This window comes from Lactuca serriola, chromosome 3 (assembly GCF_051521515.1).
Source record: "Lactuca serriola cultivar US96UC23 chromosome 3, Lser_US96UC23_V15, whole genome shotgun sequence".
Taxonomy (NCBI): Eukaryota; Viridiplantae; Streptophyta; class Magnoliopsida; order Asterales; family Asteraceae; genus Lactuca; species Lactuca serriola.
Window position 1 is genome coordinate 22,503,088 of NC_136410.1, and position 25,147 is coordinate 22,528,234.

Consider the following 25,147-nt stretch of genomic DNA (forward strand, 5'->3'; position numbering starts at 1 on the left):
ATGAGTATAATTATACCCTGTATGTACTTATAGCTTTAATTAAGAAAAACAAAAGCAAAAAAGTAAATATGTATTCGTATTGAAATTGTAACTTTTTAAAGCATAAGGCGAACAATGTATGTTGGTTGTAAGAAGTCAAATTTTAGGTTTAAGGTTATATTGTCATCAGCATCCTAAATTGCTTTAGTTGGAAAAACTAGTTTGAACAAATCTATTGTTTACAAAAAAATTTAAAAATAAAAATTAATAAAGTATTCGTCACATGATCTGTTCCAAACCACACTAAAGTAGTAAAAATGTAAGCGGTCGACAATTTACCCATTTTGTTACCTCTACCGGTGGCAGTGCATGGTCGAATGTCGATGGTGGGGTTTTCGGGTAGGGGGCATGAAAATATCTCCATGTTTTGTAAATATCTAAAGAAAAAAACGATATTTGTACGTCCTAGGTCCCTATTGTCGCTTTCATTTGTAAAGTGCGGAGAGCTGAGATGATATTTTCCAATTGTGTATGCTCATTTTAGCATTGAGTTTGACGAACACGATTGGATTAGTTTTTGAGAAAGCATATATAGGATTTGAATCTTCCCAAAGTAAAATGATTTTTTTTTTGTAGAGTGTATGTATAGCAACAAGCAATGTGTCGACCATCTTTGGCAAAACCAAATTATTGCAAAATATGGTGTAGGTTCCTCATGAGGTCACCTGGTGAAATCCTATTTATGGAAATAATACCTACTTAAAGGCTAAATACATATTCATACATTTGATAGTTTTAACTGAAAATGCATGTATCCATTTTACTCGCTCACGAGGTTTGTTTATGTGCATATATCTGTTGATCGATCATCTTATCTTATTTCTTTATGTACCAACAAACCAAAATTCAAAAGGCAAACAGAAACTCAAAGTTTTTGTACATTCTGTACAGAATGAAATCAATAGTTATTGTTTTACTTTTACATTAACAAGAAGACGATGAAGCTTCTGACACGGATACCGATTCATCAATAACTCTCATAGCCTTCCATTCGGCTTCCTCTTTTGGTTGACGTAAGGCTACAAAATGAAGAGCTGGACTACGGACTTGATAAACACAACATGTCCATGGATACGACTCTGGTGCAGACCAAACCTGTTGTTCTTCAAATGTCGTCTCCTCAGCAATCGATTCCGCCACACAGTACAAAGCATCAGCTTCTGGCTCTGTAAAACTCGACATAACAACACAACCACACGAAACATAACCTTCTGGGGCACGAGGTCTCCATATTGATACTGGACTTGCATAATCCTCAGCACAGTTTCTCCAAACCTAAATCCAAACAACCACTTCTTTATATTATAATTATTCAATAAAAAAAAAAACAAAGCCAAAAGGGCGGGTGGATGGATGATAAATTGAATTTTTAGTACCAAATCATAGCCCAATGGAAGTGCGAATAGTCTATCTGTGTTCTGATACACTGCAGCAACATTTGGAGGATGGGTCCCAATGCGAGCTATATCCCCAACTGAAATATACCCGGGTGGGCAGATTGGACGCCAGAAGCTACATATCGTGCTGTCCTCTACAACCTGAGTTAAAAAAAAGATGTTAGATTTTTTAATTGGGAAACAAAAGTAGTAAAGATAAGGTTGAGATGGGGGGTGGTGCTAACATTCTTTTTGGAAAAAGGATGTCGGGCTTTGGAATCTTGATCGCTGGTCCAGACTTTGGAAAAGTTGATAATGTGTTTAACGAAACTGGTCTTGTCAGTGGTTGTGGACAGAACATCTCTTGATTTTATAATGGACTTATTTTGGTTACGGGTGTTGTTTCTGTAATCCGTCTCGTTCCAAGCAAAGGATACATGTTTCTGGCTGGAAGGGACCTTTAAAACTAGGCTTTTTAAGCTGGATTGATGAGTTTTCCACATTTTACGAACTGCCAAGCATATTTTAACAGCTTGGGGGTCGCTTTCATCCGATTCATCTTCGGTGCTACACTTGATGACTCTCACAAAGCTTTCGGATCTCTTGAAGTTTATGAGATGGAGGATTAGATGAGAAGGTTTTGGATTACCAGCTTTTGCCAACTCCAGTGCCATTAGATCTTCCCATGGGACATCCCACATGATTTTACATGGTTTTTTGTCCATTTTATCAGGAGACAGACACTGTATAATTAATGTATATGTTATATATATTATATTGTGTTTCGAATTGGGGATATCATATAAGAAAAGGGGAAGGCGTACCTGAAGCAACATGACTCGTTTGCTGGTTACCAAAACAATCCTGTGGTATGGAACAAGGAAATGGTCTTCATAAAGATCAGACCATGCAAACTTTGATGGCTCCTTGAATATGTCGGTGCATCCGAACCGACGGCTGGCTTCTGCTAGGTAAAGTATCATCTGGCCAACAGCTTCTCTCTCGCAATATTCTCTGAGGACATTGTCTGCGCGAATGGCGCGTGGATTTCGAATCCTTTGTATGATGGTTTTGTTGTTTATAACTTCCAAACACCTGGAACAACTTGCACCAATTCCATCCACAGTTAATGAGAAGAAATCCAGTGCTCCACTCACCGGTTGTACCACGAATCCAAGAAAGGCTCTCCCAAGCCCATGAGCAAGTCCAAGAATACCATTCTGTCTCGCGCTTTCAACAGGTTTCCTCACTACGCCAGACACCCCAAAAGCAAAACCTTGTGCAAGAGCTTCTGTCCCTTGTAAAAATCCGTCCCCTACCCCTGTTATTCTTCTTGACCATACCTGCCAACATAATTTATCATTTAGGTATGGTTTCTATTGTAATGTGTTTGACTAGGGAAAAAAAAAAAGTCAAACCTGCTTTGAGCGCAGTTGTAGAAACTGTCCATCTGTGGAGAGCTCAGCGAATCCTTTACTTAGAGAAGCCAATGTGGAGCTTGTCATACCCAACACATCCACAGAGAAAATTAAGTGTAAAGGATTATGGATAAGATCTCTCCAGATGCGGTTACCAATGGCAGGAATAACTGAACTCTTTCTCATATATCTGTCTTTGTGCATTACTTTCCTAAGGTGGAGCTGCACATAAAAATAAAATACATTTTTATGAGTTCCAGTGGTATTCAGCTATAGACAATGCCACCAGAAAACAGAGTGGCTGAATCCATAGAGTTAACCTGAAGTTTGAATGCATTCCCAATCGCTGATAGTATAGGACTCCATACACCTAGAACACCATGAGGTCTTTGAGCTGGTGCAGTCTCCAAGGATAATTTTAGCCGGACTTCTGAAACGTCTATCAGACTGTAAAAAAGAAAATAAAAATATGGTTTTACCATTTTGTTTGCACAACATGTATTGTTAACAATTATAGAAGATTTATTACTTGACACGTATCTCTGGATCAACTTGTGCCACACTAGATGTTTGGGGGAGACGATCAAGTTGAACATGTCTGAAGAACTCTACCGAAGCCCAGATTATTGGCTCATGAATGTTTATCCTCCAAATTTTGTCAGTTACCTACAATATTAACACCAAAACATGAAGTATATATATAGGGAAGTTTAAAGACAACAAGGGAGCCGCTGATTACCCGTATGTAGACGTATGGGTAGACCTGGATACCATCAGGGGTCTCATTGCATGTTGTAATTGTCATTTTGAAAACAGGGTGATTCATATCAGAGGCTTCTTCAGGTGCCAAAAGCACAGGCATATATGTCAAAGGAAGTTGGTTGTCAAGCTGCAGATGGCCAAGTATCAGCTTGAACCTGCTTGTGGTCCCACTATCATAGCCAGTTGAATAAGATACAAAAACCCTCTCCAGGTAAAAGTACGCAAGCTCTTTTGGTCTATGGTCCACAAGAGAAACACCAACGACTCCCAGTTCAACAATGAGCTCCAAAGGAGCTGCAGTTTCCTTTTCTGTGGTTGGCATGTTGGCACTCTTCCAATTTTCAAAACTTGCCATAGATCTACTAAGCCCATCTGTATGTGAACCTGTTGCCACGTCATCCACAAACCTAGCAACCTTGATGTTACCCATTTCTACAACATGAAAGAGTAATCCCGTTCCTTCACAACATTCTGAACTAACTCCCAATTTATCCATATCAAGCTTACATACTGTAACCTCATTATTGTTGTGCACCTCAGTATCTATAAACTTTTCACCATACGGATCCACCCATGAGAATTTGGTGCTTGCACGAGGCTCTAACCGGATCCAATCATCAGTATTCAAACCAGACTGGCGAATTCTAACAACTTTACTAGCTGTTCTGTTTTCAATCCTGTCGAACATAATTTTTCCACAAGTAAGACGGACAGAAGCATGGAAATAAGTACAAGTGGGCTTGAATTATTCTTCCTGTTGATAAATATACAAAGTTATACGATGTGTGTGTACCTAATAGGGCCATCTCTTGGTCCACGACGGAGTACAACAATGAAACGTGATCCCTCTTCATAACCTCGAATTTCAGTCCTTAAAATTTCCTGACTGCCATCTTCCTTCTTCAAAACAAGAAATATGGTGTCTTCCTTCTCAATTTGAACAGGAAATGACCATTCTGTGCCTTCAGCACGGATCTACCAGATAAACAATATGTAAGGAATGTATCACTATAATAAATAGATAAAACCTGCATAATGAAAGAAACACACACACAAAGGACCCCTACTCACCTGTAGCTTGCTAGGTTGGTCAGTCTCACGGTAAACAAAGGAGACTCGTACATCAGATGCTCGCAACAATTTCGGTTCATCCTCGCTGCTTAGCTTCAAATATATATCTTCACCAAGTCTATTGGTGAATGTCATAAACGGACGCACACTGATTACCTAAAGTGGACAATGAAAAAGGTTTTAAGTTCTGGACAAAATATAAACCAACTAAATTTTTTTAAAAAGCTGTTGGTAACCAACCTTTGTTGGAACAGACTGATAGGGGGTTGCTTTTGATGATACGAAGAGGCGCATGCAGTTCTTGTCGGCATCATAAGCAGAGACACCCAACGAACCATCCTAAGAAAGACATAGGAGAAAAATGAATTCATATAGTTCACAGGAAAAAAAAACAAAATCATTGGTAAGTAGATAAAAACTATTACCATGTCAGCAAGTGGAGAAAGATCTGTAACATCCCCAAAATGATCATTCCCATTGTCGCTAATGGAAGCAGACAGGCCCAACAGTTTGAAGTTGAGAGCTGAAGCAATGGTATAGCCTTCGTGAAATTCCTCCTCAGTGATCTCCTCTAAGATTACCTCATTTGTCTTTTTTGACTTGAAAGGGTTTCGTTTTGCTTTTTTTGCAGACATATCTACAAGCCTGAATGTAAGTGGCGGACATCTAGCAATCGTCAGCCAATATGGAGAATAAACTCTTAGAGTCCTGGGTGCCAAAGGCCTTTCCATTTCATAGTTCTGTTCAAGAACTATATGAACAACCCTGCATATACCAACAACAAATGCATATCAAAATAAGCAAAAAAGCAAAACAAGTAAGATACACAAAAAAATATATATATATGAACGAACCTCCCAGAAACTGAACTTCTTAAACCTAATGTTTTTGCTGGATCAAGAGAATGATGAGATATGAGCACAGCCTCCTACAAAAGACAAATCATGTCAATTGGAGAAAAAAAAATGTTTTAAGGATTGAATGGGAAAAACTAAAGGAAATGTGAATGCAATATCTCACGTGTATTGGGAGCCACCCCCGTTGTGGAAACAGAGAAAAGTACAAGGGGTTTCTAATGTCGGCATTTAGGACCTTCACTGTTTCACCTGGAGTAAATACACCTCTGGAGCATGCTTTAAAATGGCCACTTCTTTGCATTTCAAGAACAGAAAATTCAGCTGTTAGAGGAAGATTATTGGTGATAGATAGAGGGGACTTCACCACAATATTCCAATCCTGAATAGGATCAGAACGGATGTCCTTAGAGATCTCGGATGCTTGAATGGCCAAACAAAGCCACATTCCATGTGACGGATTTGAAGATGTTCCACTTATCTCAGAGCAGTATAGAAGTTCCTCAGACTCATTCAGATTTGAGACATGTATTCCAGAAGTTTCTTTGGGCCTACTATCATCTTCTGACACTGCATGCTTATCCATTACAGAGCTCCATGAATATTCCTTGTGATCATCATCATCATCTAGAGTAGGTCTTAATTGGAGAACATATAATCCAGAATGGACAAGTCCAAAAAGTGGAAGTGGAAGACTTTCTCCAGGTTTCAGTTCTCCAATGACAATCTGTTTCTGTACATCTGTCTCTATGGCATCTTTTGGGGAATCCGTTCTGGAATCTTCTAAGGTATCCAAATTCTCTTTAGAAGAAGCATCAAGCTGGAGGCACAATTCGAGTACTAAATCTGTGTTGTTGGTAACTGAAACCAAAGATCTGATATTCACATATCTATTTCCATCCTCTACAAGGACTTCACTTGCAACTACAGCATTTCCTAATGGCCAGCAGGCAGCGTGTGCAACATAGTTTAGTCTCACTGTGGTCCAGGGGCCTTCCTTGGTAGGCCCGACTTGTAGAGACCCAGAATTTCGGTCCCTAATGAAGCCTTTATCTGTGTTGGCTACTACTGATCTTGGTGAAAGAAGGACGCAACACTTTATTCTTCCACATGAGACTGAGGATGTGTCTGCTTGAGTTGTCTTCTGCAATATTAACAACCAACAAACAGAGTTGATTGGAGCTATTAACAAAAATATGGACAGAGATACTTGAAAGATTACTACAAAGAATCTCACAGTGGAATCAGCTGGTGACAACTCGAGCCACTCAGATCCATTCCCTGCTGAATCATCTTGGGCTTCTAGTAGCTCCTTCAAAGAAGAAGAATAGTATCCAACAGGAACACCTATAAGAACAATAAATGTAAGCTTAGAAATAGATGAGTAGTCTAAATTGGCTAAAACATGGAGGACGCCATATAGATATGACAAGTATACAACTCTGCACAATTATCTCAGTGCACAGTGAAGTGAGCCAGGCCTGTATGCATATGCTACTCAAAGAACACTGGAAACAGATAAGTATATATGCCACCAAAAGGATACAGTATGTGTATGATGCACAATTCTGTTAGCATCATCTATCAACACTCAAAAATATTACAAGACTTTGAACGAAAAATAAGCATGGTTGCAGTTAAATGATCTACCTTTCCCCATGTCTGTTGCTACTAACTCCAGCATATAGCCATCCTGCACAAAATAGGTAGATAGTGATTTAAAAGATTGATTTCATGTGTAAAATCTTGACAGGTTGTCTATATTGGAATAAGAAATGAAACTGAACCCTGAACAGAACAATACATGGCAGGAGTAGTGCACCTCTGCAACAATCAAAAGTTTATCCAAAAGCAACACAAAATTTACAGAATACAAATTTAAAGGAGTGATACACAGCCTACAGGGAAGATGGACATCATAGTAGTAGTAGTAGTAGATTAAAACCAAAAACTACAAAAGTTGGTCAATGATGTGTTGGTTATGTAAACTAAAATCAGAAACCATCATCTAGGGAAGATGGATATTGTAAACATGCCTTCCATCATAAACCAGATTTGCTTTCAGTTAAGGGCGAACATAAAGAAAAAATGTAAATTACTAACCAGTGAATCTGCTTTGAAGAAGAAAATCTCATTCCATGTAACCAATTCAAGATCAGAAGATTTTTCACTACTGGAGCTGGCACCACATGTACGTGCACTTTGCCGACCAAGAAGGATGCCATTGGAGGAGTTTTGGCCAGGAGTAAGACAGACGGCAATGCCATATTGATGAGAACCCAGTCCTTCTACTTTAGGAAACTGATATGAAAGAGAATGTAAGATCATGAAAACATAACAATATGTGCAACATTAAACTTGTTTGAAAAAAAAAATAACCCAACAACAAGTTTAGTAACAGCCCAGTTAACTAGTTTTTTTTTGTACAAAAAGAGGGAGAATGATTTGCTAATGAAGCCCAACAGCTAATGTAAATCAACCATTGTCCATTAATAAAGAAATCAAAGATTGACAAGGGAGCACACCTGTGCCTGTGAGATGATGATTGTCACCATTGATCGTAGTTTCTTGTAAAGATTTCCTTTCAAGTGGGAATCCAACATGTTCTTGGAAACTGGTACTTTCAAAGACTTCTTTTCTCCAGATGGCATCTTGATTACATGTGGAAGTCCCCTGATTTCAGTAGCTCTAACAAAAATATCCTGTCCAAGTTTATTTTGCGGGATCACGAAATAATTTTTCTTGTGATGAACATCGATGATAGGCCCCTCATATGATGGAGAGATTGCTTCCTGTTATACGGACCACATGAGAGAAAGAATCACTCACTAATCCAGGAATACTAAAAAAAATTGTTATGCACCAAGGAAACCAGAAAATTACCCTAACACTAGAGGGTTCATGAACTTGGCTAAGATTATTCCAGCTTGCATAAGCTTGAATAAGCATATTAGCATTAGACACTGTTATATTTATGTTGAGATCCCTTGTAGTGGTGAGCCGTAATTGAGATGCAGCACTTGGAGCATTGACATCATTTTGATACCTGTATATTGAAACCAAACAAGAAGACATTAAACAAGGAGAGAGAAAGAGAAAAGGGATCCCTTCAGAAATTTATCACTAAAATCTATTTGCAAAATTCTAGAGAAATAGATAATCTACCTTAAGACACCATCAACAGGTTCAACAAGAGGCTCCCAAGCTTCAAGTTTATCATTATATGATCTGGCGGCCAATGAGAAGCAAACAGTGGCGTTGAGGTAATCAGGTCTGCTATGGAGACTAAATCCTATACTGCTCAATGATATGTTAGACAATGGTGTCATCTGCAATTCCAAACATATGAAACAGTTAAGATCCGAGTTATCAATGTGGTGGATAACACTAAACCATTTATAAATGCATAAAATTGTACCTTAATATATAATATAATATGACAAGCAGTTTAAGGTTTAAAGTTTATCAAGAAGGAAAGGAAGTTCAGCAATGAAAAGTATAACGCTTACCATGCCACCATAATCGTCAAAAAGTGCAAGAGAGAAGGTTCTAATTTCTGCATCAACGACTGTGTCATCTGAACCAGTGGGTGTATCGGAATCCACAAGCTTTACAGCAAACCTCCTGGGAGGTTTTTTAAAGCCACTGCGGACCATGAAGGTTCCAAGCTCATTACCAACTCCCCATATGCTAAACGATTCTTTGGAGAACCGTATATCAGAGGTATCCCATATACTGTCCTCCAAAAACTCATCCCCAGTGACCATATCACTGCGCATGCATCTCAAACAGCCAAAATCAGATTGCTTTGGTGAGCCCTTAAAGGCTACACACCCCAAGGAAACATAGCCAGGGGGAGCCTGAGGCAGCCACAAAGATATACTTTCAGCTCCTTTATGTTTCTTTATTTGACCGACAATTTGAAAACCAATAGGAGCTTTAAAAGTCTCATCATCTTCAGGAAGAACTATGCATGTGTTTGGAGGCTCATAGCCTGTAACAGCAATATCACCAAAATACACCATCCCTTGAGGAATAATAGGGCGCCATATGGATAACTTCTTTCTAGATTTTGAACCTTGATTCCACCATACCAAACGAAAACTAGCAACCGCCTGAAACCGCCTGCCAGAAGTTGCAGTTGATGACCTCTCTGATTGAATATTATCACGATTAGAAGGAAGTGCTGGGGAGTCTGAACCCTTTGATGATTTTGAAGATACTCCACGAAACCCAAAAAGTATATGGTGCAACTCATAGGCTCTACCAGACATGTTCAAAGTCCCTGGATCTGCTGGAAGGAAGGTACCAAGAGAATTATCCACACGCCAAAATCCCAATCCAGGAGAACTTCTGCAAAGTAAAGAATAAGTCAATAGAATATACTCGATATGTATGCATTTACTGAATTGGGAATTTCACATACATGTCACCAGAGTTAATTGCAATACAGTCCCTCAGCGCACATGGAGATACCAAAGAAGCATGTATGCAGAAGGCAGAGGAGAGTGAAGGCTGTGTCTTTCCAGGAGAAACCACACATCCCAAGGCAACATATCCTTTTGGTGCAACCGGAAACCAAATGGAACAGCTTTCTTCCCCATCTTCAGGGACAAGCTCAAGGTCGCCAGCACCTTCAGAATCAGAAGGGGGCCAAACTAGTTTGAAGGCCTCGGGCTTCTTGATCTTTACATAGCGAGTATTCACAGCAAGAACTCCCTTTGATGGTGGCTTGTCACTGTAACAAAGAGGCAAATGATGATAATAAGAAAGAACAGTACACATACACAACTGTAATATGGAAAACCCTAAATCTTAAAAGATTCACGAACGTTGCTGTCATGTAGTCACCAAGAATAGCAAAGCCAGGTGGTGCATGCGGTCTCCAAAATGCATATGTTTGGTTGTTGTGGGCACCTGGAACACTCAGAATTTTTAATTTAATTGACTGATAAACAAGTATTCTTCTCAGAATCAACAAATAAGTAGACAAGATCTTTACTTTGAAATGTGCCAAGCTTGTCAAACTCGGAGCAGGAAACCGTCATTTTCCTGGATGTCATCCTCAGGAACTTTAATATATCCTCCTCAACTGCTAAAAATAGCCGTAATGTGCTGAAAGAAAAATTCATGAATATATCTGAAACTGCAACATGGATATTTGTCTTCCCAGAGGCATTTGAGAACTTGACAGAAGTATCAAAAGGCTCTAAAATTCTGATCCCGTTGCTCTCCATAGTTAAACCAAGAGCATTTGCACTCATTTCTATTGTATTGCCCTTCAGCACGAGCCTATAGACAGCAGATAAACATGAAAGATTTTTTTAATAAGTTGATCGTTTAAGAAGTAAATCATAAACCTAGAACAAAACCCTCAACCTCCAGCTTATAAACATGAAACAGAACAAAAAGTTATTCATAAACTCTCTCAAAATATGCAGCAATTCCTCTCACCCAACCATAAGAATTAACCTACTCCTTTCAGATTTCTCTCAGAAAGTACTGGCCTCTTTCCTTCAGTTTAGAATATATTGGATATAGGTTTCCGGGGAGCCAGGTTTTGGACCCATCCACCACATACAAACTAACACACACAAAATGGAGTGAGAAAATAGTTGCTTATTCATTTTATTAAACAAAAAGTGAAGATTTGTTAATCAAAAAGAGAAGATTTATGTTTAGCCGTATTTAGAAGACAGACATTCATTTAGGGATAGAAAATAAGAAGAAAAATGATAAATAGACTATTGCAAAATCATGTTTGAGTTTCAGTACCTATATGCCAGAGAAAGGAACAAATTTATAAGCATTTTTCTGATAAGCCCCAAGTAATCCTAGAGGGCTTTTAGTTGATCTGCTTTATAATTATTATTCTGCTATCTTTTTGGCTTTAGGGATAGAATGGTCTTTTTAGGAGTTATGGTTGTTATTGGTTGTTTTGTTTGTGGGAGCACTGACATTGTCCTAGGTATGTTTTGGGACCACTCCCCTGAGTCTTGTTTTCTATTTATTTGCTTCTTGAGGTTTTTGTTGAGCAGCTAAGAATTATATTGTTAAGAACTTTGTTCTTCTTGGAGAGTCCATTCCTCTCGAATGAATGGGAAAACCCTAATCTATCTTATCAGTTCATAGTTTGATTATCAATGGAATATGTGTCTTATTCAATAAAGAATCAGGGCCTATCATTTTCCAATACCCAAATCATCCAGTAACATGCAACACTAGCTTTAGTATGAAAAGGACCAAATACAAATTTAAGGCACCCATGAAATTTAATCAACAAAATTCATGAAGGCAAGAAAGAGAGACCTGCAGAAGGCATCCAATCTTGCATGCAAAAACTTGTTTGTGAAGAGAGGAGACTCTCCTACATATTTTGATGAATTATAGAATGTAAGCTCGGGGCTTATAACCTGCAAAAAAATTATGTATAAGAACAGACATACTAGCAAATAACAGAGCAGAGAAGTAAGATGAGAAATATTGGCATGTCATAGAAGCACCCCTGCTGTTAGTAGCTTCATGAACAAGGTTATCATGAGTGTTAAACAGAATAACATAAGTGGTTTAGTACTACAGTAGTTAGTCCTATTATTAAGGGTCGTTCTATAAATTGCAGTGCTGAGGGCACAAAAATGATTTTAGACTATTTAGCTTAGAAGCTTTGAAGTGTTTAAGAAAAAATGTTAAGGAGATAAAAGTAATTACTACAAAAATGATCTGAACTGACATCAGAAAATGTAAATGATTACAGTTAAATTTCTTGATAGTATTTGTTTGTGCTAATGCAGTATAAATTTGCATCAATAGCGAATTAATCGCAATAAGAGAAGACCATCCACATATCTTGGAAAATAATATCATTGAAGACACAAATAAGAGTTGACTGTCAGATATTAAGCCACATTATTACAAGGTGTACACAAAATAATATCATACTCCCTCCTCCCAAGATAATGTAATGTGCAACATGACACATGGTTGAATAAGAGACTTTGGGGGACAAAATAAATGTAATAGATATCTTCTCAAGATTGCACATGAGCTAAGATGTAAATTTAAACTGAAATAAGAGAGAAAATGTTGATTTTTGGGACTGGGGCGAAAGTAAAGGGATATTTGTACATCTTTTAGAGCCAATGTCTATGGATTAAGTGATATGTTGTAATGACAGATTATACAAAGAGAAAAAGGATAATTCTAAATCGGCGTCATAATAGCAAACGGAGTGGGGCCTGTAGCTCAGAGGATTAGAGCACGTGGCTACGAACCACGGTGTCGGGGGTTCGAATCCCTCCTCGCCCACAACCAGCCCAAAAGGGAAGGGCCTTTCCCTCTGGGGGTAGCAAAATCATGATCGGGATAGTGGACCAAAAGCTATGGAACTTGGGTGTGGGTCTTTTGTCGAAATGGAATGGCCTTTTTATTTATTATTTATCGTAAATGAGTGAAGCATTACACATAGTATGCCCGCCCCCCATCAGCGTATTTTTTTTTTACGCGCCCATAACTCTTCCTCAGCCAGGATGGGGCAGAATAGCAGAGCAAGTACAAACTTGGAGGGAAGAACATTAACATTGATGGAAGTATTGTCTTAAGTTCTCTCTTATTTTTCGATGGCCTACAATTCACTAACTGAGATGAGTTTTTTCTTTAGATGATACGAAAAAATTGATGTTAGAAGGAAGAACGAATGTAATGTCAAGTTCAAGTGGTGTTTGCTCGGGAAGCAAAAGGTTTATAGACCCAGGTTTGGTAATGATATAATCATTGAAAAATTAACCTTACGCTATGCTATGGACTGCTATCAGAAAAATACATTCACCTGCAACTCGATGGAAGTTTCTGTGGGTCTGCTCATTGTATTGTTTGGAGAAGGCAAATCTTTTGTAGTTTCCTCTTGAGTATTTGGTGAGCTAACTTCCTCCTCTTCCAAAAAAACTTGATCATCTTCCAAAGCTGAGAAACTGCTGTTGGACCCTAGGGAAACACATAAGTCTAGATATTCTCCATTCTGCATGAATAAATTTGATTTTCATAAGTTTGGAAGAAGAAAAACAATCAAACCAGCATCAAAAGCGAAAACACACCTTGATGGTGACATTTTTGAATTGCAATCGTTTACCACTGTCAACATGTATAATAGTTTCTATGCTTGTAGAAGAGATCATTTGTCCTTCTCTGTCTTGTAACAACAAAGTTCCACCTCTACCATCATAAATATAATGGTCAAAATCTTCACCATCAACCACCAAAGGCCTCTGAGGAGAGAGTATCAACACCTCATCGCTTTGACTAAAAACTGGTTTATCCAAAACAAGTGCATCAACTACATATAATGATGTTTCATCCACTTCATTTGACAGCATGCCACGTACAGTAGGTACAAAAAACTCAGCAACCGCCATTAGGAAGTCAAGTGCAACAAGCAATTGTGGCCTTTGGATACATAATGACAATGAGGTTGAATACTGACTAAATTTAGCATCAAGGATTAACATTGTGGGAACTCCTAATATCTCATCATATTTCACTTCGTCTGCCTTCGCCATTTGGTTCTCCTCATTGTGAACCTCATAATCTGGACTGTATCTCAGACTCTTGGGCTGCCCCACAGCTAGCCTAAGCTCTTCTTCTGTCCCCTCACGGTCATCATTCACAGTGAATCCCTTCAGGCTCGCTGACAGAAGACCTTCTCCCCGTGTATTAGCTTTATAAAGCATCCATAGCCCACTCACCTGAGACAAAGAGCCACATAAGCGAACAACTAAGAGTTTGTTTCTTTTTTTTCTCCATTAAGTCATGTAAAGATGAAGTGGCTTAATGAGTAATGATGTTTGTCACTCTGGATCAACTGATCAAGTGCTGTATACGTAAAGGTTTGTTTCTTTTCTAGACTTAATAAACCTTCTGAATGAGATTAAATGATCGGTTTACCCTTACATTCCAATAAACAAACTTCACAATATTCATCAAGTTTAACATGAGAGGAGTTGGGTGAACAAAACGAGAAGCGCAGATAGGCATGGGTTGGTGTCTTGATACATTAAGCATGTTTTTTTTTTGGCTTAGCTCATTTAAGGATAGAAATAGAATAGGGTTTTATTGTGTCTTAAGTTGCTTTTAAACATTTCCTGTTTTGGTATTCCCTTTGTATATAAATTGAGGCTTAAACCTCACTATCAAATGCAAGCTTTCATTTTCAGATTTCTAGTTCAATCACAGCTCTTTAAGTCAGCAAGAAACAACCCCTAAAATGCAGTGCAACACTGAATCTGCACAAGATTGACGAAAATGAAATTGCAAAGAAAAATTTTAAGTGTCAAGGAGTACCTGCAGTGTCGCGAGAGCTGCATCCGAAGCCATCCCATAATGAAGAGACAATTCAACAAGACCAACAACAACAGAAAGCTTCATAGAAATCCAAGTCTGTTCATTTTCAGCTCCATGTTCACGACCTTCTGAATCTTGAAGAACTAAAGATTCAACAACATCAGCAGAAGCCGACACAGCACTGTTGTTGTTCAAAGAGGGAATAGCATTCGGAGTCTCTGAGATGTTGGACAGTGCACATTCTGAAATAATTTGATACTCTTTATTGGAGAGAGCCGCTTTCAGTTCACCTATCTGAATAAGTGGTAAAAAACACATCATATAAGTTGAAAAATGACACCTTCAAGAATATTACAACAGTGAATTTGAATTTTGAAGCTTTCGCAGACATGAGACAGCAACAGTGTCACCAGCATCTCTCTTAAATCATATTACATATTTACATACGAAGATGAGTTGTAATACCTCAATGGCAACTTCTATACTTGGAACTTGATGCAACAAATCACGAAGTGACCTCCGAATAACAATGGAAACGCCCTTCACATCGTGTATTATGCTTTCACCCAATTCGGTTCCCATGCCAACATTTAAGTTGATGTCCTCAAACTACCAAAAGAAAGCTCTCATTAGGGAAACCTTAAAGATCATTCAGATTCCATTCTATGTTAAGCAATTAGATTACTTCCTCTAGTACCAGATTCCAAACTAAGAAAAATAAATAGTCAACAACACAGATTTTACCATGCCAACTTTTTTAGTACTTAACCCAAAGTCGAATCCTAGGACTCACCTTGACCGACATTATATCCAAATGAACAGCATTCATCTCTCTTTTGGTACCCCCAAACCACTGGAAAGTGTTCTGAACAGTTATATGAACAATATCTAGCTTCAGATAACTGCAACAACAAAACAAGGACGATATATGTGACAACCCTCAAAGACTAGTAAGGCCATTTTACATATAGACAACATGATCAGGCACAAAACATGATTAATTAGTTACAGAATTTAACTCTTACTCGGGGCTGTCTGTTCTACGAGGCATTAGAATTATTGGTTTCCTCAACGAAAGGTCCAACTTTATAGCAGGTGAGCCTTCAATTTCACTTGTTTTAACCCACTTCTCTGAATCTGTTACTTGATCTTTCACTTTTACAACAGCCACTGAGTTGTTAGGAACAAGGCCCATGAAGTAACTGATAATCTACAGGCCAACAAAACACCAACCTAAGCAATAGCAAAATACATCAGATATAACAAGAAGAAGAGAAAACTTGCCTCCTGAATAAATCGACTCAAGAACACCACTCGTACTTCAGAAAGCTGTCCAGTAAAGCTATAATCAAACCCACCATAGTCCTCATCATCAGCACTAAACGAACTGAAAACCAACTGTAGATTTGACAAATAAGAAAAATGTGATCAATTTGACATGTGTATGGGTGTAAATGGCAGAAACCAACAAGAAGAAGCAATCAGAACAAATACATTAACTAATATTATCATATACTCATTGTTTCAAAACACCAATCTGCATAGTGCTTACATGTTGCAGGGAGTACAGTATGCCACATGCATGCATTACAAACATGGACACAAGCAATTCATTCTATTGTGGGTCAATAAATAACTAGATGAAGATTAAAGCAAGAAAGGAAAGCAAGCTCCAATAAAGACGAGCTAAGTTGTGTCAATTCGGGACAAAACTGACACTCTGCTGCTTCTATGCCCATTCAATGCACTTATGCACCAAACCAACCAAACAAAACAGATCGGAACTACACATCAAGATGGCATGTGAGCTATGGAACTTTCATACTACAAAAATTATACCTCAAAGAACAGGGTATCAGATATTCAGACCCTTCACATACCTCACTACAGCCATTTTTTAAAGATAAATAAAAATAAAAATCGAATTACATTACCTCCACAAATGAACTACCACCAGGATTTCTCATATCACATGCCCAGAAATACATATGACTGCTCTGAAGACTATCATCACTTATTCTCAGGTTCCCAAGGGATGCCTTTATGCTAAAAGAAGATGGGAAAACCTGAGGAAGAAAAGATAATTACACAAATTAAACTATTTTAGAAGGACACCATTTTAATACGTAGATTCACTGGTATTTTAAAGAAAGAAGTCAAATGAACCTTTATATCAGTTGTGAAATTATCTTGAGACATAGTAGCGAGCTTAGTTCCATCTTCTTTCATCAACAAAATTTGAGCACGTGCCATCTCCAGTGTCAAAAGGAATACCACTCTAGACCTACCCTTTCCCAGCAGACCTGTGACTTTCAACTCATCAACAGCAGGTGACCGATTATTGACTTCAACCTCCCGAGAACTATCATTCACATCATCTGTTGAAGAATGATCACTGAAAGATTCCAGATTGTCATCCTCAACAGTGATAGCACTAACAAATTCCATAATTGCTACAAGTATAGGCCTTCTACAATAAAACGATAAGGTTGCTAGAGTAACCATCACCTGAAGTTTAAAAAAAAAAAAAAGGACCTTGAGTTCCAACAATTGCTTACAAAAAAAGAACCAACGAAAGCGGGGAAAGAAACTCACACGTTTATCAACGTTATCATAGAAAGCAGAGTTTGAATCAATGAAAACAATTTGAGCTTTCACAAAACTGTCTAATGTGTCGGTAACTTCCAAATTATTTTCCCCATCTTGATTAACATCATCAGGTAACAAACCAGCAATACGGGTAAAACTTGGGGTCTTCAAAATTGTTCCTTTTGATGGCCCTGGGCTATCTCCTGGATCATTTAGGCTATCAGATACCTCATAAAACCTATCATCTCCTTCAGTTTGATTTTTATCGCTGCCACCATAACTCTGATCTTCGATAGTATCAAACACAGAAGGAGCATCTGCATGACGTATAAATGACCGTGCCAAGTAAACAGGTTTGCGGGACCCCTTGCATGATACTAAATCTTCTACCTCCAATGCTTTCAGGACAGTTCCAATGAACATATCACTTGCTCTCATTGAAATCTCAACCTGTTCAGAAGCATGAACTCAAATGAGAAATAAAATTTACAGACTTGTAAAATGTAATGCAAATAAATCTCACCCGACCACCTATTGCCCGCAGTTCAAACAAACGAATCTCCTCAGCCAGAAGCACCTTTATAAGATTCCGGTCCGTCTAAACAAGTCAAAGGAAATGTCAGGTTTACCTGTGCCAGTGCAAATTCAACTAGCCACTTCAAAAGCACTTTTACCTGTGTACTATAATTGAAGCACAGTTTCAGCTCATCTAGAACACCGGTTATAAACAGTTTCTCTGTATTTGAAACATCCTTCATATCAAGCTTCTGAACCTCTTCAATTTCTGAATCTTCCGACTCTGACGAAGTTTCCAATAGACCAGTGATGGGAGCGGAACCCTGCATGGAAACAGGTAAAGGATCCTGTAATTTCTTCCAGACATTCACATTAAAATATATGAAAGGAAAACAATACTAGTATATTTGTAAAGACATCGTAGTGCAAGGTAAACTTAGCAAGTGCAATCACACAAATAGCTATAAATCAAAGAGAGCCAAAAATGGTTACCGATGCCCGATAAATAGCCCCCTGCAATAAGTGTTTCCAGTTTGTCTTTGATTCCTCTGATTCGCATCGTAATATCAGAGCATTTGCGTCTTCCACAACCTACAGATGAACGTATGCAAATGAGAAACAGACCATCAAGCCAACTAAATAGATTACACATAAGAATATTGTTTCTTTTGGTTAACCAAAATGCTCTGTGAGAGAATAGCTAAACAACCTTGCTGATGGATCGTTCTGTACGACAGACAGCCAACACATTTTCTACATCGCCAATAGTTTCAGATGGGACGCCATATACTTGTTTTCCAAGCAGGCTGCAAATAAGACAAGTAATCAACATCAAAACAGCCAATCCGGAAGTATGCTAAGTACAACCATCAACATCAAAATATAAGCACCTGAAAGATTGTTTGTATGACCTAGAGCCAGGCGCTTCAAGCACGTACAGGAAAGGGCCCACCAAACAGAAATATCTCCTCTGCCAGACAGCTTCCCTATTTCCCACACCCTACAACAAAATAACGATAAATAAAAAAATTCCAAAAGTTTAAGATTGGATTGGATGAAAGCAGGAGTGGTTCTAGAATCAAACCAACCTTCCAATTAAGAACATCTAACCAGCCCTCAAAGTCAGCTTGATCCCAAGGGCGGACAAGACCTTCGTTATCATTATCCTCTCCCTGAAAGATCTTTGCAACTTGCATCAGTCGATGATAACGCGCCGGAGAAAAGTGAAATCCTAGGAAAGGAAGCCGCACGGCCAATCTTGTTGTGGGGAAAGATGGATTCTCTGATTGGATCTAGATACAGAGATGAAGTGTTATCAACTGACAACATATAATAATAACAATCATGTTTCAAACTTGAAATGAATTTACCTGTTGAAGCTTACAAGTCACACCGCACTTATCAATAATAGGCAACAAACTAACGATACTAGACTGCGAAGAACCGCCAGATCCTCCTGTCACCGAACGTTGACTCCAGTGATAGTCACCATCAACAAAAAAAGCAGATACATCACTCAATACTACACCGAATTGGAGATAAATATCCTTCTCGTGAGAAACATCATCATCATCATCATCCTGTGCATGTTTGAGAAATTTTATGAAAAAGTTACATTTAAGGATATTTGGGCTGATCAAAGAGATCACTATGGACCAACCTGAGTACGGATTATCAAGTTTCCCAGGTCAAGCAAGAGTTTTGTGGGATGAAGATTGTCCGGACAATATTCAGTTGGAATGGTGATCTTGGGGGCTGCTATATCCAAGTCCAAAAAGAACCTAGTAGCAAGTTAACTCAAGTGTCACACTTTGCTTTGTAAATGAAGTATTCTTAGGTTATATGAACTGTCTATGGATGTATAAGTACAACAACAACAACATTATGATACATCCACATCAATCATCAACACATAACCATTCAAAAAAGCAGATGGTATGATTAGAAAGAGAAACGGACATGCCTATCATCATAAACTTTACTAATGAAATCGGAAAGGGTCGAGGAAGGCAAATAGAATTCCAAAGAAATATGAAAGTTATTTTAGAGAAATGTCCACCCCCAGGCACACAACTTAAAAGATGGAGACAAAATTCACATCTAGTGAACAGCTATAATCAAGTAATATGATGTTCTCCTTAATGGCCAAAGGTAATATCACCACATGAAGTAAGTTACACACCTGGCATGCTCCTTCAAGGCCCTGTTTACTTGCTGTTGTGCAGAGCGCTTAACCTCATCGATTGTAAGCTAAACAAATAATATGGCTGTCAGCAACGTACAATGAAAAGAGCACACAGAGATAGTGGAAAGAACGTTATTGCGTTATTCAAGAAACAAAACCTGCATGGCAGCAGCAGTTTCCAATGCTATCTTCTGACTCACAGCATTGCTTTCAAAAAAGTTTGTAATTTGATCGATGGAGTTCTTCAGATACTGAGAAAAGACATCTTATCAGATCAAAATCTATTTCCTTAAAGAGTACATACCTAATGAAAATAAAACTTACTGTAACATAACAAGGAGATGCCTTAGCAACCATACTCCAGTCCACTTTAGCATCAAATGGTTTATAGTTGAAGACCCCAACTAATGAATCAGAGGATGTCGCACTCTGCATCAAAAAATCAGAACCCAAGTATTTAAACAATCATATATACTATAGCAGTCAGACACACATACACAAATGTATTAAGAGCCTAACCTCAGCAAGGAGACCATCAGGAGATGACAATCGGTAAGATCCCAATTTCATGTCAATAACTTTTGCATCTTTGTAAAACTTCATCAAACAATCGAGGTTCTCACATGACAACTCAGCAACAAACTCATGAGCTTCAGTAAGTTTTGAAGCATTATGTTTCATGTGAACCTCTATCAATGTACGAAGGACATCCCCCTGCTCATCTTTATTCCCCGACTGCTCATCATTATCACCTTCCTTGTATCCAATAATGTCATTCAATTGTTTCCAGTCCTCATCCGTGAATTGCAAAGGTTGATTATCATCTTCAGCAGTTCCATTGCCCCTAAAACCACACAGTGCAATCACTTAAATATACAAAAGTCTTGCCACATGATATAGAGTAAAGAAAATAGGGTGAAGGTACTACCATCCAAATGAAAACCATGATTTCTTTGTTTGCTCTTTCTTCATGGCAATATCAGACTGCGACTTCTCATAAAACTTGTGTGCAAGCATCCTACACATACCACAAGGGACGAAGTAAATGGATTAGATTTGATGTAGTGAAATAGGAGTCCTTTTCTACTTTCAACATGCTGGTCAACTTGACTAAAAGAGAAATAATGACATGCTAAAAGATCTATAACTAAAACCTCGGAAAGAAAATTATACCTCCATTGAACTATGAGCTCAATATCAAGTTCACGGTCTAGTTCCTCTATGTCTTTATCATCATCAATGACATCTCGACCAGGGTCAGCTTTTAGCAGTGAAGCGTACAAAGATATGTATCTTTTACGTAAGGTTGCATATTTCAAGACCTGATCCCAAGACATTCTCCCACTGCCACCACAAATAGTATTATATATTGGAAAATTCCCAGGCATAAGATAGTAGTTTGATATGAAACTAAAAGAATGATGGTTAGAAAACTCATTTTCTCAAAACAAGATATTTTCTTAACAAATAGAGAAACAAAAAAAGTAACTAAATAATTAAGATTGTGAGATGCTAGAGGGGAGGTCAAGTCAATACCTTGCTTTCTTAATCTGGTCTGAAACAACTCTGTAGGCATACTTCCACCATGCTTTCGGATCTGATTTCACCAGGACAAGAGGCCGAAAATGAGCATATTTCAATCGCTGATTGAACGCAGAAAAGTTATCAGCTAACTTCAGCACATCTCTATAACCACTCTGTAAATTTGTGAAAGGAATGTTTATTAGAGTAACATAGATAAAATAATCATCAGACTCACTCACTCGCACAATGAAGTCACCAGATAGAATAAAGACTTGCTGACCTTTGGCAAACAAATTGTGACATCATCCAGGTTCACTACCGCTTTCTGTAAAGGTTGATCTCGAATAGATGAATTTGAACGTGGTTTTGAGTACTGAGCATTTCCGGTTACAGGTTGTAGAATGTATGTGTGCTTCTGAGCAAGAGCACTGGCTGGTTTTCCATTTTTTGTGCCAAAACTGAAGACCTGAAGTAGAGCTTAGTACAATGACATGGCGGCTGAAATCTAAAAGATCAATTTACACTGGTGAATATATATACCTGATCCCATTCAGAGGGTTTCATATCCTCCCATGGTTTCTTAATGTGCCATGGAGTTATATCAGAATCCAAATAAACAGCCAGCCTTTCAAGCTCTACAGACTGGAAAAAGTTATGACAGCAAAACCGATAATCAATATGACAATTCACTAGAACCCCACTAGATCATGGTCCTATTACAAGGAACAATAACCCTATCACCAACTTGGAGAATAGATAAATACTAGAAGACCAAAATACCCATAATAGAAATAAAGTAACTAACTAAAGAATCTCAAAACATGATACCCAAGTATTTTTTTTTTTTAAAAAAACATCAATTCAAACAAGTTAGGTTAATTCCAAATAATATCACAACAGTAAATAAAGCTTATTAAAAAGAAAAGTGGACATGTGAATGACATTAAGAAATTGCATCCAACAATGTAAAGCTTGTAGAAAAAGACCTTGTGGAGGAGCTCTAATGCACCACCAGTGACAAAAGCCTCCTTCCCACTATCATCAACTGTCGAAGCTGAGAGCTTCTCCAAGGTCACACCAGCTGCAAATGGGTGGCCAGGATTGCTAAAATAGAAAAAGAATTAGCTGGAAACACAGTGACAAGACAACAAAGAGAATTTGAAGTTAATTACCTTTCAGTGTCCTCATATCTGATATGAATACTTGATATCGACAGCTTTAAATTCCCAATTATTGTTTCGATGAAGGATCCAAGCCACGATTTATTCTTAAAGAAAATAAAATGAACATGTTACTTGATTGAATGGGCAAGTCAGCATGCATTATTTTAACATGTTATCCTCATTAAAATAGATATAAATACTTCTTCAATAGTTCAATGTAGCAAAGTAGAGAACAAGGAGGCAAATTATCTGCAGATTGCTAGTGTTTCTTCTATAAAGGAGAAAACTATATGGTACCGGATAGGTGAGGTTTTGAATTTAGGCGCATACCATCTCTGTGGTCAATATCTGCCTACTCTCCAGCATCTTCATTTCCATGTCCTATTTCAATAATAATAAGAAGTTATTATAGGATCATCAAATCAGGCATCTTACAACAGTATGCTGATGTCTTACATGTATTCGGGACTTCTTAGTTTTCTGAACAGCATCCTCACTATGCCCTTCAACTTGGGTCTCAGGTTCGGCTAGCAAATATATACGATCCAAGTATACCAAAACTGGTTCTTGACCAATCCTGCTCCAAGGGACCTGAGAAATATAAATACCATAAAGAAACTTAAATAAGTACAGACGATAAGCAGATAAGAAGTCCCCATTAATTAATATGCTTTCAGACATCTTCCAACATCCTCTATGTGATTAAGAGAAGATTTATCAGCCCCCACCTTGAGCTTCACTGATCCAAGGAACCCTGCCTTAACCTTCACAGGCAACTTCAGCGCGTTTAGTGCCTCTGGCTTCAGTTGCATATTTGTTAATTCTACATCGCCTGTCACAAACCAAACAATTGAATTTCAAAGTATAGCGTATGAAATAAATTTGACATGAAGGAATCAAATTTTGGAAACTTTATATGCATATACCAAAAAGATGGGCAACAAAGGTTTCAAACTAGACCAACATTTGATTCAAGATACAATCATACAAGGATCTTCATTAAGATATAGCATGAAATTTGTAGTGGGCTACTGATAACTGGCCTACATCATTTTAATTTTGATTTGAAGGTTATTATGCAAGACTCTGAGTTCGGCTTGGGATGTTAAATAACTGACATATAAACGGTAATATACACCATAACCATTAACTAGTATTAATACATAACTCCAATGCACCAACACCTCCTGAACCACCTAAGCCTAAAAGCACATTCATCTCACACATCTGACCACATTACTGTAATTACTGATGAATGAATTACAAAATGCCCACTCTATCCATTTCAAGGCTATTATCCTAGGCCAAAGTTGATTACTAGCTTTACATATCTACAGTGGCCTTCTTGGAACTCAACTTAGTTATGGTAAACCAAAAATGAATAGGGCACACACTTAGCAGGTTACAACATTCAGTATTTCACAGTACACAAATGTTACTGTTTTATTCGCCCAAAACCATTAAACCAACAGGCAGGCTCTCATCAGTTCAGTTATCACTCGCCCCCAAAGTCATCCACTTACCCCTACTGGAAGTACTACATACCACCCTAAAGTGCAAGCCAGAAGCCGTCTGAAGTCAGTAAACCAATTGAGCAATTCTAATGGACTGTCTCACAGAACTGTAACATTCCGAATTTCTATCCCCAGTTTCATGCCATAATCGGTACCACCGCCAGCAACGCAACCATCATTTCAAATTCAGAAACTAATAGCATTGTTCATATTACCAAACAAGCATCCATTCTATATTCCTTTTACATAACACAAACACTAGTAACATTGACGCCGGCTGCACAAACCTATAAACCCTAAAGCAAACAATACACACGCGAAACATGAAAAAAACCGACCACAGGGAAATTTTAAAAAAGTCCGTCAGTAAAGTGATCATAGCGAAAAAAGTATATCAACAAAAAAGTAGAAGAATAATGATGATGATGATTTTATACCCTGCCAGACGCTGATTTTGAGAGCTTCTTTACTGAGGCCACGGACATAGTTGCCGAGATACCTCTGCAACAAATGCGCTACTTGATCCTCCAACATCTTAGAGGCTGATTCTGACTTTGATTTTGATTTTGGTGTTGATTATTCCATATCCTGGTAACGGTATCAACGGGAGAAATGGAAGGAAGAAATTGGGGGGAAAAGGAATCAGGATGGATTCGTTCGGTGCAAGTGAAGTATCGAGTCGAGAGAGAGAGAGAGAGAGAGAGAGAGGGTTTACGAATTACGAGAGCTATGAAAGACACGTCTGAATTAACGCCTCCAACGGGACTAGAACGTGACAGAGTTGGCCCACGTATTCGACTTGG

The 25,147-nt window shown here is 38.2% G+C and overlaps 1 protein-coding gene and 1 non-coding gene across 2 annotated transcripts; one reads left to right on the forward strand and one right to left on the reverse strand.

Annotated features, from left to right (window-relative positions):
* Positions 1 to 738: 738 nt before the first annotated feature.
* Positions 739 to 25,147, reverse strand: LOC145091661 (pleckstrin homology (PH) domain-containing protein). The gene is made up of 58 exons (XM_079029430.1): positions 24,782 to 25,147; positions 23,559 to 23,662; positions 23,287 to 23,421; positions 23,161 to 23,211; positions 22,840 to 22,934; positions 22,654 to 22,771; positions 22,208 to 22,309; positions 21,948 to 22,133; positions 21,680 to 21,840; positions 21,317 to 21,487; positions 21,072 to 21,161; positions 20,663 to 20,987; positions 20,468 to 20,572; positions 20,302 to 20,394; positions 20,141 to 20,208; positions 19,619 to 19,739; positions 19,329 to 19,538; positions 19,047 to 19,250; positions 18,849 to 18,958; positions 18,668 to 18,764; positions 18,451 to 18,549; positions 18,117 to 18,281; positions 17,966 to 18,040; positions 17,449 to 17,892; positions 17,020 to 17,361; positions 16,788 to 16,919; positions 16,138 to 16,251; positions 15,879 to 16,063; positions 15,647 to 15,755; positions 15,319 to 15,462; positions 14,854 to 15,147; positions 13,611 to 14,258; positions 13,346 to 13,534; positions 11,830 to 11,933; positions 10,523 to 10,812; positions 10,353 to 10,437; positions 9,947 to 10,258; positions 9,030 to 9,873; positions 8,686 to 8,849; positions 8,404 to 8,566; positions 8,046 to 8,312; positions 7,624 to 7,821; positions 7,171 to 7,213; positions 6,758 to 6,867; positions 5,687 to 6,664; positions 5,521 to 5,594; positions 5,092 to 5,431; positions 4,907 to 5,005; positions 4,667 to 4,822; positions 4,389 to 4,570; positions 3,573 to 4,272; positions 3,363 to 3,499; positions 3,154 to 3,280; positions 2,834 to 3,055; positions 2,240 to 2,758; positions 1,661 to 2,158; positions 1,416 to 1,577; positions 739 to 1,314 (listed from the first exon to the last, which is right to left on the reverse strand). The coding sequence occupies exons 1-58, from the start codon at positions 24,876 to 24,878 to the stop codon at positions 964 to 966; spliced, it is 12,708 nt and encodes a 4,235-aa protein (XP_078885556.1). The 5' UTR covers positions 24,879 to 25,147; the 3' UTR covers positions 739 to 963.
* TRNAR-ACG (transfer RNA arginine (anticodon ACG)) lies at positions 12,752 to 12,825 on the forward strand. The gene has a single exon. It is a non-coding gene; the product is annotated as a tRNA-Arg (tRNA).

Excerpts from the sequence above, each read along its gene's own strand:
- LOC145091661 (XM_079029430.1), bottom strand. The coding sequence starts at position 24,878 with ATGTTGGAGGATCAAGTAGCGCATTTGTTGCAGAGGTATCTCGGCAAC. Across the intron at positions 22,772-22,839 it reads AGATATGAGGACACTGAAAG|CAATCCTGGCCACCCATTTG; the intron begins GTAATTAACTTC and ends TTTCTATTTTAG. Across the intron at positions 5,595-5,686 it reads GGGGGTGGCTCCCAATACAC|GAGGCTGTGCTCATATCTCA; the intron begins GTGAGATATTGC and ends TGTCTTTTGTAG.